We start from the raw sequence: 15188 nt of genomic DNA, 5'->3' as shown, positions 1-15188 counted from the left end.
CTGCTAGCACTGCTTGCGACTGCTTGCTAGCCCCGTGCTGGTGCTCCTCGGACAACACCATCACACTTGCACGAATCTCCCCTGCGACCTGCGACCACGAATAATCGAACCCACACGAGAGACATGGCAGCAGAGCAGATCGAGACCCTCTGACTTCGATGCCACCGCTTGAGTCTTGCCGCTTCTGAGGATCCCGTTCTGCAATGGCGCAAGAAGGGGAGCCCAATCCCGCTCCGGCGGGAACGCCAGCCTTCAACGGGTACTTGACGCGATTTGACATGATAATGCTTAGCCAATGCTGATCGCTGATCCTTACAGGGAGTTTCTGGCCTACATGCTCGTCTGCGCTGCTCTGTGAGAATCGACAACTCTTTGGCAAACAACGTGACCAATTGCTTACTCTCTCCAGTGCCGTCTTCTTTCTCCTTTACTTCAACCGAGCCTTCGGATCCCTACTTTCGTGGGGCATACGCACCTACACTTGGCACCGCTACCGCATTTACCTCGACATTCAGGCGTTACAGGTCTCCCTTCTCGGCGGCCGCATATTCTTCACCGGCCTGCGGTATCACGGCAATAACGAAACCTTTCTCGTTCAACATGGCTACGTCACTTGGAGGTACTGGTTGCGCCGTGTGCGCGAGGTGGACATCAAAGCTTCGGCACAGCAGCAAGCTGAACAGGCATCATTTCTCACAAATGGCCGTCACTCAAACCTTCCTTGCAGAGTAACCATGTCTCTGGTTGGCTTGGAGTGGTTCATCTACAATCGAAGCCCGGCATACGACAGCGTTTTGGCTGGACTCAAGGAACCGACCGCTGCCGAGAACGTGTCAACGGCCTTCGAGTCTAAAGAAGAGACGGCCTCTCTCAGAAATCGAGGGCAGAGGGAATCCGAGAAGTCAGATCGCTCACAAGATGCCCCTGAAAAGGAAGCTCCTGGAGCTGCGCTTCTTTCCAGAATAGGAAACACTCTAGGTCGCCGTGGCTCTTCCGCCAGCCAAATCAGCACGCCTTCTGATGTGCCTGAAGAAAGCAATGAGGCCACTCAGCCCGACTCCGACCTACCCTTCCTGCTGCAGCTATTCCCTATCTTCGTTACTTGCCAAAAAGCGGCGGTGGTCTTGGGAAACGACAACACGAAGGCCATCTTGATTGTCAAAGCGGATGGACTGTCAGGCGAGATCGATGCCTCCAAAACGTCAACGCCGGACCCATACAAACAGATCTTCAAGATCAAATTCCAGCATCCCACTGTAGAGATGAGAGAAAATGACGACTTCAAAGAGGACCAGGCCACTAGGGCAAGTCGTGAAAAACTAGTAGCCCAGGAACCTAGCCCGACATACAAGACATCGTTTTTCAAGAGACAACGCCGCCGTGCACTGGGCACTTTGAGGAATCTGGTACCGTATTGGCGCAAATCGGTCGAGTCCTTCTCGTTGGGTTCTAGGAGCCCTCTTACGACAGCCGTATCGCAGATACCTGGGTCCAGCCATTGGCAAGGTTTGGCACGATATCTTGACGAGGACGAACAGGATGCCAGATTGCGTTGGACTGGCGTAGAATACGCCGCCGAGTCGACCATCGTAGACAGTCCTGAGGCAACGTTGACAATCTACTGGGACGTTGTCGGAAAGGTCACAGCGGAAGCCGCGAGACGACAGTCTAAAGAGACGAGCGCAGCAACGTACATCAATGGCGATGAAGCCCCTGCCTGGGGAATGATCCTCGCCATCAAGGGTGGAATTGTAAACTACGGGCCATGGGCTGACCGCCAGAGGGCCGATCTTCAGCGTGTCTTTGTGCCCAGTCTATCCAAGGACGCAATTCCTGCGGTCCCTCTTGCAGAGGGTGCGTACCGTGTTCCCACCCAGTTCAAGTTGTACGTCGAATTGGACGAAGAGGTGACACTACGCATACCGATACGAGAGGATTCCAAGAACTGGAGATGGAAAGGAAAGGAGCCTCCCATGAAAACGACACCCCCGCAGCAGCAACGGCGGAAACAACGAAATCGGGCCAAGAAAGACATGAAGCCTGATGCCGCCCCCCTGCGTCCCGGCGGTTGGCTTGATTTCATCGTCCCTGGCAATTCGACAATTTCATTCACAATGGACATGCTGGCCAGCGCAACCGGGTATCAAATGAAGTTAGACGTTGATCTGCCTAGTACTGAGCTTGCAAGTAGCGTTAATCATGAGCTCCTGTGGCGCTCAGGGGCGCAGCGCATATCCTGCGATTTATCTACGCCCCTGAAGTGGAACTCATTGAGATCCTGGTACTTCAACATCGTCGCAGACGAGTTGGAATTGTTCATCCTCAGGGACCATGTCTTCCTTCTGATTGACTTGGTCGACGACTGGGCCACAGGTCCGCCAGCCGAGTACCTGGTGTTTACTCCCTTCAGATACTATCTCAACTTGGACCTCCGCAACGTCAAGTTGTATCTGAACATCAACGACGGCAACATCATCAACAACCCTACTGACTTGGACGATAATGCGTATGTTATAGCCCAGAGCCCGTCCCTCGTAACGAATGTTTGCATTCCTATCGACAAATTTCGGCCCAGCGTCAACGCAGTCTCTTTTGCTCTCGGTGCGGAGGCCTTCAAATTGTCTTTGCATGTGCCACCGTGGAACACACAAGCCGCGTTCATCACATCGAAAGAGATTGGCCACGGTGAGAATTTCGAGCTTGACGGAAAGTATCATTACAACGCCACGACGTCGCCAGCCAATATTGATACACTGACCCTGAACATGGGTGTTCAATCGCCCACCATAACCCTGTATGGCTTTCTCATACGATACTTTCTGGTGCTGAAGGACAATTACCTCGGAGACTACATTCACTTCAAAACTCTGGAAGAGTATCAGGAACTTTTAAGAGCGAAAGAACTCAATCCCGACGCGGAGTTGGCAACACGACCGCCGCCAAAGAAATCAAACGATTTAGACGTCATTCTGTGTGTCAAGGTTGATGACCCTCGCATACTACTGCCTGCCAATCTGTACTCCAGCCAGCGCCACGTTCAAATCGAGACTGCTGGCCTGTCGTTAGATCTTCGTTTCACGAACTACTACATGGATCTGCAGGTCAACCTCAATCCTCTGAACCTGTCTCTCGGAAACACAGAATCAGGCATGGAGACGCCAATAAGTGCAGTATCAAGCACGCAAATCTTCGTCGACGGCATCACGATTTATGGCCATCGTTTGTTTGGACTCCCTCCCACAGAACCGACATATCTGTGTAATTGGGATATTTCTGTTGGGACAGTCTCAGGCGAGTGTTCGACCGACTTTCTGACCGCATTGATCAGTGGAGGCAAGGCCTTCGCGTTCGAGTTCGACGACGACGAGAATGCCTTAATACCGCTTTCATCAATCGTTGTGTACGATGTCACCTTCTTGAGGGTAGCTGTGCAAGCCGTTCGCGTCTGGTGTCATGTGGAAGACGCAGCATTCCTTTTCTCCACCGGCACGCTAGACGTTAAGTTCAATGATTGGGCTCGAACGCATTACTCCAGACGTGCAGACATCAAGATCCCCGATATTCAGGTTTCGTGTGTTAACTCCGAGTCTGCCATGCGACACAAGTGGAAAGCTCAGCACGCCGTTGAGACCGATGCCTTTTTCCAAGCCTCTATCCGAGTGGCCATAATCGGAAGAAAGTTCCATTTTTCTGAAGAGCGCAAGTTGCAACAGGAACTCATTCGCCGTGAAGATCAACGGACAGGCCGTACCGAATTTCTGCTGCTGCCCAGCATCTTGGAGGAGATGCTCCCTGATCAACTAGATCCTCCTGCCCAGGGATTCCCGCCAGTTCCCCATCCAACGGTCTTGGACGGCACCATCGGAGATCAAAGATCTTTTGATAGCCGGTCAACTTTCAGCCGCAGCCGGCGTCTTCGCCACAAGAGTTCCTTCCTGTCCATCGCCACTACTAGTTCCAGCAACAGCAGCGTGGTGAGGCCAAGAAGCTCAGTCAGGTCACGGGCGAAGTCCAGGCAATCTGATCTTCTCTATCCTGACAGCCCTGAAGTGGGAAAGCGATATCCCCAACACCAACGTGATATCTCAGCCTCGACTGGTCGCCACTCCGCATTCTACAGTGCTGTCGGTGATTTGCAACGAGATACGAACTACCACTCGTCTGTGGCTTTCTCCAGCCAATTTTTCACTCCACCATTCCCTCTCGAGAGCATCCGGCCAGATACATCGGAAGCTGTCATGCAAAGCATCGAGATGGACGAAAAGCAGTCAGCGTTCGGCTTCTCGGAATTTGACCTGGATGACATCGACCCGGACTCCTTGGCAGAAGACCGTGCTCACAACAGCATCATAATCGAAATACCCTCGGGGGTGACCGCATTTCTCAATCCTGCTGCTGTACGGCATGCCTCTTTGCTCATTGCAGCACTGCAGCCAAGTGAGCCGGAAAGCATTCTCGACAGTCTACAGATCGCTTCAATGACCGACATCTTCGACCATCAAAAGAAGAAGAAGGTTGCGGGTGAGATCACGGACGTTATGCTCAGGATCCCCAAAGCCAGTATCCGGTTTCTAAACTCTTCGTCTATGGATCATCTCAATCCCGGAGGCGAGGAACAAGACCAGTATGATATGTCGTTGTCAAAACTCTCATTATGTCTCCGATCAAGTGAGGCTTGGGAAGACCCGGAAGAGCCGGTGAAGAGCAGCAAAAGGACATCGGTTCTGCTTAAGCTCGGATCTGCCGAGGTGTCTGCTTCGGAGCGATTGTCCGGGGCGGAAGAAAACCAAGCAGCCTTTATGGCCCAAATCGAGCGGGTGATACTGTCACTGGGCTCAAAGGACGTCACCTACATTGACGCAGACATTGGTGGCATCAAAAGCAGCACTGCATCGGAGAAGATCGAGTATCTGGCTTCGCTAATACATCGGACTGGCAGCGTTGCTTCAGAGCTAGGTGAGGTGCTAAGCCAGACCATGTCTCGACATGAGGATCGGATCAAGCACTTCGTCTACAAGCTCATGACAGATGGCCATCCAGTTGGCGATCCATCCTTTCTGACGCGCCCTTCAGCGGTCTTACGATCGGCATCAGAACATCTCCGGACTTATGATTCATGGAAGATGGCCGCCCGGCTGCGTCAGATATGGACCAAAATACCAGCCAGCTTTAGGGACAATCTGCAAATCAATTGTTTGTCCGGCTCGGTGACTCCGCTACCCGATGCCTCTCAACGAGTGATCGATGCTTTCCAACGATGGCGCAGCTGGGATCTTTATGACGTAGCAGGTTCCGAGCTGATCAAAAACGTATTCGGTCAGATGAACGCTACTGGCAACTCTGCAACGCCTGACTTACCCACTCTGGCTGCTCTTCGGTTGAGGGACATACAACTGCTTTTGGATCCCGGGCCAAAGGAAAACCGGATCGTTTTCGCTGATTTGACAACGAGGTTGGAGAAGAAGATTGTCGTATCTCCTGAACAGTCGGAGAGCCCTAAAAACATGACCGTTCTGAACGTTTACTGCGGCGAAGCGGCCGTTATGCTAAATTGGGAGCTCTGCGAGTTAGCTGAAGACGTTCTCCGTCTATACAACAAATCGAGCCGGGCAGCAAAGCCACGAAAAGAGCCACAACAGAGCACGCCCTCGGAAAACAAGATGAAGTCCCAGGACGCCTTCCATGTTGTTCTCGCTGTGGGACGTGGGTCTGTCGAAATCGACACCATCAACCTAAGCGCTACATCCCTAGGCCACAATCTGAAAGCATCTTGCTTGATCGATGGGTACGAAAAGACCGGCTCATCCATCAACTTCATTTTGAGCTGTGATGCAGTTACGTCAAGATTGCACCATCGATCCGAGCTCTTGGGGATGTTCCAATTAAGAGACCCGAGCGTGTTTATTTCTCACGAGCTCCTAGAGACCGACACTACGTCGTGTCACACAATCAAATCCACGGCCAGCAGTCGCAATTTGACTCTGGCTGTGAAGCAAGATCCTCTCTTTCTCGTGGAAGTGGTCGATTATCTGGTCAAGGACGAGTTTACCCAAATTCATAAGCTTCAAAAGCAGCTGCCAGAGTCACCGGCGCCTCGGCGCGATAGCATCAAGATAGCCGAACGACTCTCTTCTTTCCGGGTCAACGTTGCGATGTTCCTAGACGAATACCTCATAAGCGTACCACTCCTCCAGTCCATGACATACAACATCTCTGGCGTTGTGGCACGAGCAGCAGTGGCTGCCAATTTTGGAAAGGAGCTTATCTTCGACTTCGACGTGAAGGAGAACTCGCACGAGATCCGAATGGACGTAAAAAATCAGCCTCGCAGCATTTCACTTCTACGCATTCCACCCACGAATGGGCGGATTGTTAGCCATATGGGCCAGGAAGAGCATTCAGTGTCGGTATTCGGCTCTGTGGAGCTAATGCAACTCGATGCTTCAGCGGTGTACAGCTTGCTGCGGGCATTAAACAGACCGCAGATTTCCAGTGCCGTCACTGAATTGCAAGAGAGCACCAAGGCCATCCAAGAGCATATCAGCGAAATTTTCGGTGAGATGCCGCTTGCCGCGCCCAAGGAGACTTCTCCGCCACCGTCGACTTCAAATCTTGTCTACACAATTCATCTCACCTTGGCTGGCATCGAAATGTTTGGAAAGACACCGCTGGTCTCAGAAAACGACCCAACCGCATGCTTGTCCTTTGCCTTGGATCGAGTGCATTTGGAAGTTTCGAATCGGCACGAGTCCCATGGGCCAATCTTGGCGCAACCCGAGCTACATGTCAACCTGCGGCAGATCTTGATTGACGTACAGAAGGGCAAAGACAATGCGATGAGATCTTGCGGCAGCCTTGCGCTGGGAGCTCTGATTTCAGCAAACACACGTTCCACAGAGGACGGCAGAGAAGAGCGATCCTTCAACTTCAGGAGCGACGGGCTTGAAATAAATCTATCACCCGAGACTGTATCAACGGTGGTTGCTGCGCTAGGTTACATGGGTGACAAAATCAAAGATCTCGATACCTCTCGAGAGCTTGAGTATCTACGCAAAATTAGGCAAACCAGACCACGCATTGCGATCAACGATCAAGAGGAGATGGAGGAACCGGACATTATTGACTCCTTTCTCTCGTCTATTGTTTACCGATTCGAAGTGCGCGACACTCAAGTTTGCTGGCTCGTTGGAAATCCTTCGGACGACTTAATGCCACTCGCAGGGAGCAAGGAAGACCTCATCCTATCAGTTCAATTGGTCAGCTTTGGAACACGCCAGACAAAGTCAGCTAGACTCACCATCGAGAACTTCCAGCTTCAAATGGTTCCTCCAGGTCAAGACAGGAGCCTCAGGTCTCTTCACTCGGCTTTGCTCCCGGAGGTCGTCTTCAACATCGCATATGTGTCCAACCCCAACACGCGCCGCTTAGCGTTCCAGGCAGTTGGCAAGTCGCTTGATCTTCGTCTAACCTCGGGCTTCATAATTCCTGCGGCCATATTGAATGACTCCATCGGACTCTCGATCAAGAATGTGCAGCGTGCATCGCAAAACTGGACCACAGGAACAGCTCCAACGAAAGTCGACAAGATAGAGAAGGTCGGAGAGCCGGCTCCCCCGAGACGCAGTGTCCTCGGCACCAAACGTCTAGAATCTCTTTTGGTAGACGCTGACTTCTCGGGTGCTGTGGTTTACGTGTCTGGCAAGAAACCGACGGATGGGCTTCGTGGAAGTTCAAGAACTGGCAGGCCATCCTTGGCCGGAAAATATGGCCAGTTCAGCACTGATGATTCCGGCAGCAGCACTGTGCTCAGGACTCCAGGTTTGGCCTGGAAATTCGAGTATCGCGACAACGGCCGCGAAGATCCTTCCCTGTACGGCGAAATCAAAATCGACGCATCGAGCAATATCTTGTATCCCTCCGTTGTGCCATTGATCATGGATATGACAACGAGCGTTAAAGAGGTTGTTAGCAAGGACACAGATGCTCCGGCGGTTCAGACTCCTGCAGCATCCAAGTCCAAACCTGGCAATGAGGATAACATTCTTACTGCCGACCCGAACGCCGTCATTGGTCGTCTCAAATTGAACCTCGGTCTTCGGATATGTCGTCAAGAGTTTTCACTCAGTTGTCAGCCCATCGCCCGCGTTGCTGCCACAACCTGTTTTGACGACATCTACTTCACCGTCAACACCGTGCGATCCGTGGAACAAGGCAACTTCTTCTCCATATCAGGCGCGTTCTCCAAACTCCAAGCGTCCGTTCAGCATGTATATTCTCGAGAGTCGACGGGGAGCTTTGACGTTGACTCGATTGTGCTATCGTTGATGAACAGCAAACACGTCAGCGGAACCAGTGGCGTGTCAGCTATTCTCAAAGTCAGCCCTATGAATGTTTCAATCAACGCCAAACAGCTTCAAGACTTCTTGCTTTTCCGCGAGATCTGGTATCCTAACGAGCTTCGAAACACGACCACGGCCCCAGTGGCAAAGCTTAACACAGAAACGTCGCAAGGCCACTTGGTTCAAAGATACCAGCAGGTGGCTGCAACTGCGGCGTTCCCTTGGACAGCAACAGTATCGATTGCCTCTTTGAACGTCAGCGTCGATATGGGTCAAGCCATTGGCAAATCCATTTTCGCCATCAAAGAATTCTGGGTTTCATCGAAGAAGACATCTGACTGGGAGCAAAATCTCTGCCTTGGTTTCGAGAGAATTGGCATTGACTGCACCGGCAGATTGAGTGGATTTATTGCCCTCCAAAAATTTCAGCTTCGGACGTCAATCCAATGGCCTGAGAGAGAGCAAGCGCTCAACGAAACACCTCTTGTTCAAGCATCGCTTGGCTTCAGCCAATTTCGAGTGAAAGCAGCGTTCGACTACCAAGCGTTCCTCGTAGCCGACATCACATCTCTGCAGCTTCTCATGTACAACGTTCGTCGCAGTCTCGAAGGCAGCGGAGACCGGTTGGTGGCCATCTTTGACGGAGACGCGGTACAGGTTTTTGGCACCACGACATCTGCAGCGCAAGGTGTTGCTCTTTACCAAGCAGTGCAGAAGCTGATACAAGAACGAAAGGCCAACTTCGAAATGTCCTTGCAAGAGATCGAGAAGTTCATGCGAAGGCGGTCTTATGGGAACACTGCGGCATCTCCTCATCTGACAAGCTTGCCGAAGTTCCGAGAGGAAGACACGTTGTCAAAGTCACCTATCTCCCTCGACACCGATGTTGTGGTGACGCTCAAGGCCCTGAATCTTGGTGTATTTCCGAGCACGTTCTCGGATCACCAAGTGTTCAAGATGGAAGCTCTGGATGCGGAAGCAAGATTTGCCGCGAGCATTGAACAGCGGCGCGTCCACAGCATCCTGGGGCTCACGCTCGGTCAATTGCGTATTGGACTCGCCGGCGTCCGAAATATTGAGGCGCCGAAGACGCTTAGTGAAATTTCTGTGGAGGACGTGGTTGAGAGAGCCACAGGGTCCCGAGGTGGAACCATTTTGAAGGTGCCCAAGGTGGGTGCAGTCATGCAAACATGGCAAACACCGAATCAAAATCGCATCGACTACATTTTCAAGAGCGCATTCGAGGGCAAAGTCGAGGTGGGATGGAACTACTCGCGCATCAGCTACATCAGGGGGATGTGGGCCAATCACGCAAAGTCGCTAGAGCAGACTTGGGGCAAAGAGCTCCCACTCACGGCCATCAAGGTGACGGGCGTGCCAGATACAGAGGAGCAGCAGGTGGGAGGCCCATCGCAGCAAAAGATCACGGCCGAGGTGAACGTGCCGCAGTCGAAGTACGACTATGTGGCACTGGAACCGCCCATTATCGAGACACCCCAGTTAAGGGATATGGGAGAGGCAACGCCGCCGCTAGAATGGATTGGCCTTCACCGAGACCGGCTGCCCAACCTGACGCATCAGATCGTCATCGTAGCTCTACTTGAGTTGGCCGGCGAGGTGGAAGATGCGTACTCGAAAATCTTGGGATCATAAAACCCGGCGTTGAGTCACTCGGCATGTACTGTAAGTAAGCTTTGGGGGTTGTTTGCAGTCTTGGTTCGGCGTTAAGGGAGTTTGCGGGGAATGAGCTTGATGGGTGCCTCACGTACACACGCAAGTACACTAATAAGCACCAGACGTGAACATGGAAGTACCGTCTTATCTTAGTAATCATATATCCCACTCGCATTCCTCACAGAGTGCATCATGTGACTAGACCTTGCCCTGCCATCAATACAGACCTTCTCGGTGTGCTCTGTGGCGTGGCCCGGATCCAACTATGTGTACAGATACAGCTCGGTCTGGAAATTCAGTCATTCGGCGCGCCCTCATTCACAGAATCCTTTTGTTTCAGCCGCCGACCGGTTGAATAAATAGTTGCGGCGGAAGGCCGATGACTCCCTGCCGGATAACGCTGGTAGTTGGGCAGAGTTAATCCGGTCAACGTCGTCATTGGGTCATACAGAGGGGTCGAGTTCGAAGTAGGGGGGACCGGGGTGCTGATCACACAGCCAGGGCGGGGCTTTGGATTCACACAGTCTGCCACACTAAGCTGCTTTTTGGGTCTTTCCATTAAAACCACAATCCAAGGATTACTGAGGTGGTTTGGATGGTCTACAGCAGGAAATTCTAAGGCGAGAGGGCATCGAGCTTGGTCTAATTCAAACGGGTTATGTGTCAAAGATGCGTCTGGCTGGCGACGCCAACAACGAGACCCCGGGACGAGCAGTGCCCAGTGTCTGATGAGACACTGAAGCTCGTGTCCGCCGTCCGGACTTTCTGGTGCGAGGGGACCAGGGTTGTTGCCCTTCCATTTTCGCATACCTAGGCAGGTAGGTAAGCAAGGTAGGTAGCACTCCAAGGGCCAGTGAAGGGAACGCTCCTCAGCACAGGCGTTAGACACCCTACCTTAGGTACCTTGGGATGCTTGGGGCCGCCATCGATGCCCAGTCGCTCAGTAGGTACGGGCAGGTACGCGTGAACCATGGATAGGTAGGTGTCTGGGTACTGAGGGGTCAACACAGGCGGGAGCGTATGCGGAGTGTTAATCCTACGCGCAGCAAATGGGGACGGGGTGGCGCCACGGCGAGCAGGCTGATTCAATGGCCGACTCACGCGGCTTTCAGTGGCCGAATGAGCAGGTGCGATCGAAGAGTGCCCACTTTCATCCCACCACACCTAAGGTGGTGAAGGGGTGATGTTTTGCAGTTGCTGTGGTTGGAGGTCAGTGGTGGGTGGGAAAAAAAATTATGGCAGGAGGGCGAGAGTGGCGGGGTTTTTTTTCCTCACTCTCTGGCCGCCCCACCATACCCATTTTTCTCATCCGGCGAGGGCCAGCGCCCACGCACCCACGGCGTAACAGCACTAACTTTTTTTCCCTCGGGGCAACGTCTGGCACAACCCAACCCACCTCAAGCAGAGCCTGCACCACTTCTGAATTTTCTCTTCTTCTTCTCCTCCCCATCCCGCCCTTCCCATCATCTCCCCGACGATAAAAGAAGTGGCAGAGGAGCTCAAGTTCCCCTGTCGTTCCTGGAACCGTCGTCTTTCAACCTTCGGCATCTCACAAGCTTTATCTGCTTGCCTCTTTTCTCAAGTAGAAAAAGGTCTCAGCACTCTGTGAGCGCGGGGCAAATTCTTCAACCCCGCTTCGCTCAACTTCAACCTTACACATACCAATTTTTGAAGTGCTCGCCGAGCCACCGCCGTCAAAATGGTCAAGTGAGTCCACTCCTGTTGCCTGCTCCTGTTCTCGTCGTCGTTGGCAATCTCGCCCGCGCTTTCTCCCTGTTTATCGCGGCGATGGGCAATTCCTTGATAATGCTGAATTGGCGCGCTGTGCGGCACCTACGCTGCTGAGCAATGCCACTCCCTACCCCGCCTTGCAGCAACAACACCTCACTTTTTCGGAGATAAGCTTTCAACGCTGCTTCAGTTGGCTGACTATGGCATCACCATCACAGCTTCACGATCGAGGAGATCCGGCAGCTTATGGACAAGCCCACCAACGTCCGTAACATGTCCGTCATTGCCCACGTCGACCACGGAAAGTCCACCCTTACCGATTCCCTCCTGTCCAAGGCCGGTATCATCTCCACCGCCAAGGCAGGAGACGCAAGAGCAACGGATACACGTGCAGATGAACAGGAACGTGGTATCACTATCAAGTCTACTGCCATCTCCCTGTACCACGGCGTTGACCCCGAGGATGTCAAGGATATCGTCGGCCAGAAGACCGATGGTACCGACTTCTTGATCAACCTGATCGACTCTCCCGGTCACGTTGATTTCTCTTCCGAGGTTACTGCTGCCCTCCGTGTCACTGACGGTGCTCTCGTCGTCGTCGACACCGTCGAGGGTGTCTGCGTCCAGACCGAGACTGTCCTGCGTCAGGCTCTCGGTGAGCGCATCAAGCCCGTCGTCATCATCAACAAGGTCGACCGTGCTCTTCTCGAGCTTCAGGTGTCCAAGGAGGACCTGTACCAGTCTTTCTCTCGTACCATCGAGTCCGTCAACGTCATCATCTCCACCTACTTCGACAAGTCTCTCGGTGACGTCCAGGTCTACCCCTACAAGGGAACCATCGCCTTCGGTTCCGGTCTGCACGGCTGGGCCTTCACCGTCCGCCAGTTCGCCGTCCGCTACGCCAAGAAGTTCGGTGTTGACCGCAACAAGATGATGGAGAGGCAAGTTGACACAGAACTTACTCGTTGATTTTTTTTTTTTTTTTGCTAACCCTCTCCTAGACTTTGGGGCGACAGCTACTTCAACCCGCACACCAAGAAGTGGACGAGCAAGGGCACCCACGAGGGCAAGCCTCTGGAGCGTGCGTTCAACCAGTTCATCTTGGACCCTATTTTCAAGATTTTCTCCGCTGTCATGAACTTCAAGAAGGATGAGGTTACCACCCTTCTCTCCAAGCTTGACCTCAAGCTCGCCACTGAGGACAAGGACAAGGAGGGCAAGCAGCTCCTCAAGGCTGTGATGCGCACTTTCCTTCCCGCTGCCGACGCTCTTCTGGAGATGATGATTCTCCACCTTCCTTCCCCCGTCACGGCCCAGAAGTACCGTGCCGAGACTCTGTACGAGGGTCCCCCCGATGATGAGGCTGCCCTTGCCATCCGTGACTGTGACCCCAAGGGTCCTCTCATGCTCTACGTCTCCAAGATGGTTCCCACCTCCGACAAGGGACGTTTCTACGCCTTCGGTCGTGTCTTCGCCGGTACAGTCCGCTCCGGTCTGAAGGTCCGCATCCAGGGACCCAACTACGTCCCTGGCAAGAAGGAGGACCTTTTCATCAAGGCCATCCAGCGTACCGTCCTGATGATGGGTGGTAAGGTCGAGGCCATCGACGACATGCCTGCCGGTAACATTGTCGGTCTGGTCGGTATTGACCAGTTCCTTCTCAAGTCTGGTACCCTCACCACCAGCGACACCGCCCACAACCTCAAGGTCATGAAGTTCTCCGTCTCCCCCGTCGTGCAGCGCTCCGTCCAGGTCAAGAACGCCCAGGACCTCCCCAAGCTTGTTGAGGGTCTCAAGCGTCTGTCCAAGTCCGACCCTTGCGTCCTCACCTACACTTCTGAGTCTGGTGAGCACGTCGTTGCCGGCGCTGGTGAGCTTCACCTGGAGATTTGCCTGAACGATCTCGAGAACGACCACGCCGGTGTCCCTCTCATCATCTCCGACCCCGTCGTCCAGTACCGCGAGACTGTTGCCGGCAAGTCCAGCATCACTGCTCTGTCCAAGTCTCCCAACAAGCACAACCGTCTGTACATGATCGCCGAGCCCATCGACGAGGAGCTCTCCAAGGAGATCGAGGCTGGTAAGATCGGCCCCCGTGACGATTTCAAGGCTCGTGCTCGTATCCTCGCCGACGACTTCGGCTGGGATGTCACCGATGCCCGCAAGATCTGGACCTTCGGCCCCGACACCACTGGTGCCAACTTGCTCGTTGACCAGACCAAGGCCGTCCAGTACCTCAACGAAATCAAGGACTCCGTCGTCTCTGGTTTCCAGTGGGCCACCCGTGAGGGTCCCGTCGCTGAGGAGCCCATGCGCTCCACTCGCTTCAACATCATGGATGTTACCCTGCACGCCGATGCTATCCACCGTGGTGGTGGTCAGATCATCCCTACTGCCCGTCGTGTTCTCTACGCCGCTGCTCTGCTTGCCGAGCCCGCTCTCCTCGAGCCCGTCTTCTTGGTCGAGATCCAGGTCCCCGAGCAGGCCATGGGTGGTGTCTACGGTGTCCTTACCCGCAGACGTGGTCACGTCTTCAACGAGGAGCAGCGTCCTGGTACTCCTCTCTTTACAATCAAGGCATACTTGCCCGTCATGGAATCCTTCGGGTTCAATGGCGACTTGCGCCAGGCCACCTCCGGACAGGCTTTCCCTCAGTCCGTCTTTGACCACTGGCAGGTTCTGCCCGGTGGTTCTCCTCTCGATGCCACCTCCAAGGTCGGACAGGTCGTCCAGGAGATGCGTAAGCGTAAGGGTCTCAAGACTGAGGTTCCGGGTGTTGAGAACGTAAGTTTACCCTCTATATCTGTTCACATTGACATGATGCTAACTGTTTTCAGTACTACGACAAGCTGTAAACGCCTTTCCCACGGGTTAATAGAAAATGGCGTTGTGCTTTTCTGGGCACATTTGACGAACTGGGTTTGGTGGATGATATCAAAAATTAAGAGCCCGGTTCTTTCCATAGCTTTTGCGTAGTCTCGGAATGAAGACAAACAAGTTCAATATGTCAATTTCTGGAAGAAGTGTGACAATGTCAGCAAGCGGCAGTATGCGTACGTGCATTAGGAATCGCACAATTGATACACGAGGGCTCATGCCTGTTTTGACATTATAGGACCCTGCAAGTTCTCCCGTCGGACGGGCACGGACGGCAAGGTAGGCTTTCATTAGAGAGGCATGGGTATAGACAGCTACGAAGAGGCTTATGACCTGCGTGGAGTGATCCCACTTAGGTTTAAAGTGGGTCTGTCCTAGCGAGGCGCAGATAAAAAAAGTTCAGCCTCGCTCTGGGTGCTGCTCTTGCTGTCTTCAACCACACGATCCATTTCTCCGGCAGGCGCGAAAATCTCGTTCGTTTGAGGGTTTTTCCCCCGAACAACGACAATGACTTCGTCCCATTTCTTCGACACATCATAAGTATCAGACTTATTGATACAGCAGTCC

At 53.2% G+C, this 15188-nt stretch overlaps 2 protein-coding genes across 2 annotated transcripts; both read left to right on the top strand.

The window, feature by feature from the left end:
• Window positions 1-203: 203 nt before the first annotated feature.
• CSF1 lies at window positions 204-9992 on the top strand (the record flags this gene model as incomplete). Its single annotated transcript, XM_036640096.1, has 3 exons — window positions 204-259; window positions 319-354; window positions 410-9992. 3 exons carry the CDS (start codon window positions 204-206, stop codon window positions 9990-9992), a joined length of 9675 nt encoding a protein of 3224 aa, XP_036494405.1.
• A 1720-nt stretch (window positions 9993-11712) lies between these two features.
• On the top strand, window positions 11713-14599 carry cot-3 (Elongation factor 2; the record flags this gene model as incomplete). The annotated part of the gene is made up of 4 exons (XM_036640095.1): window positions 11713-11720; window positions 11963-12652; window positions 12746-14528; window positions 14582-14599. 4 exons carry the CDS (start codon window positions 11713-11715, stop codon window positions 14597-14599), a joined length of 2499 nt encoding a protein of 832 aa, XP_036494922.1.
• Between the last annotated feature and the right edge of the window lie 589 nt (window positions 14600-15188).

This window comes from Colletotrichum siamense, assembly GCF_013390195.1.
Source record: "Colletotrichum siamense strain Cg363 chromosome Unknown KSG_Cg363_contig05, whole genome shotgun sequence".
Taxonomy (NCBI): Eukaryota; Fungi; Ascomycota; class Sordariomycetes; order Glomerellales; family Glomerellaceae; genus Colletotrichum; species Colletotrichum siamense.
The sequence above is the reverse complement of the archived record's forward strand: the minus strand, read 5'-3'. Positions and strand labels throughout refer to the sequence as shown.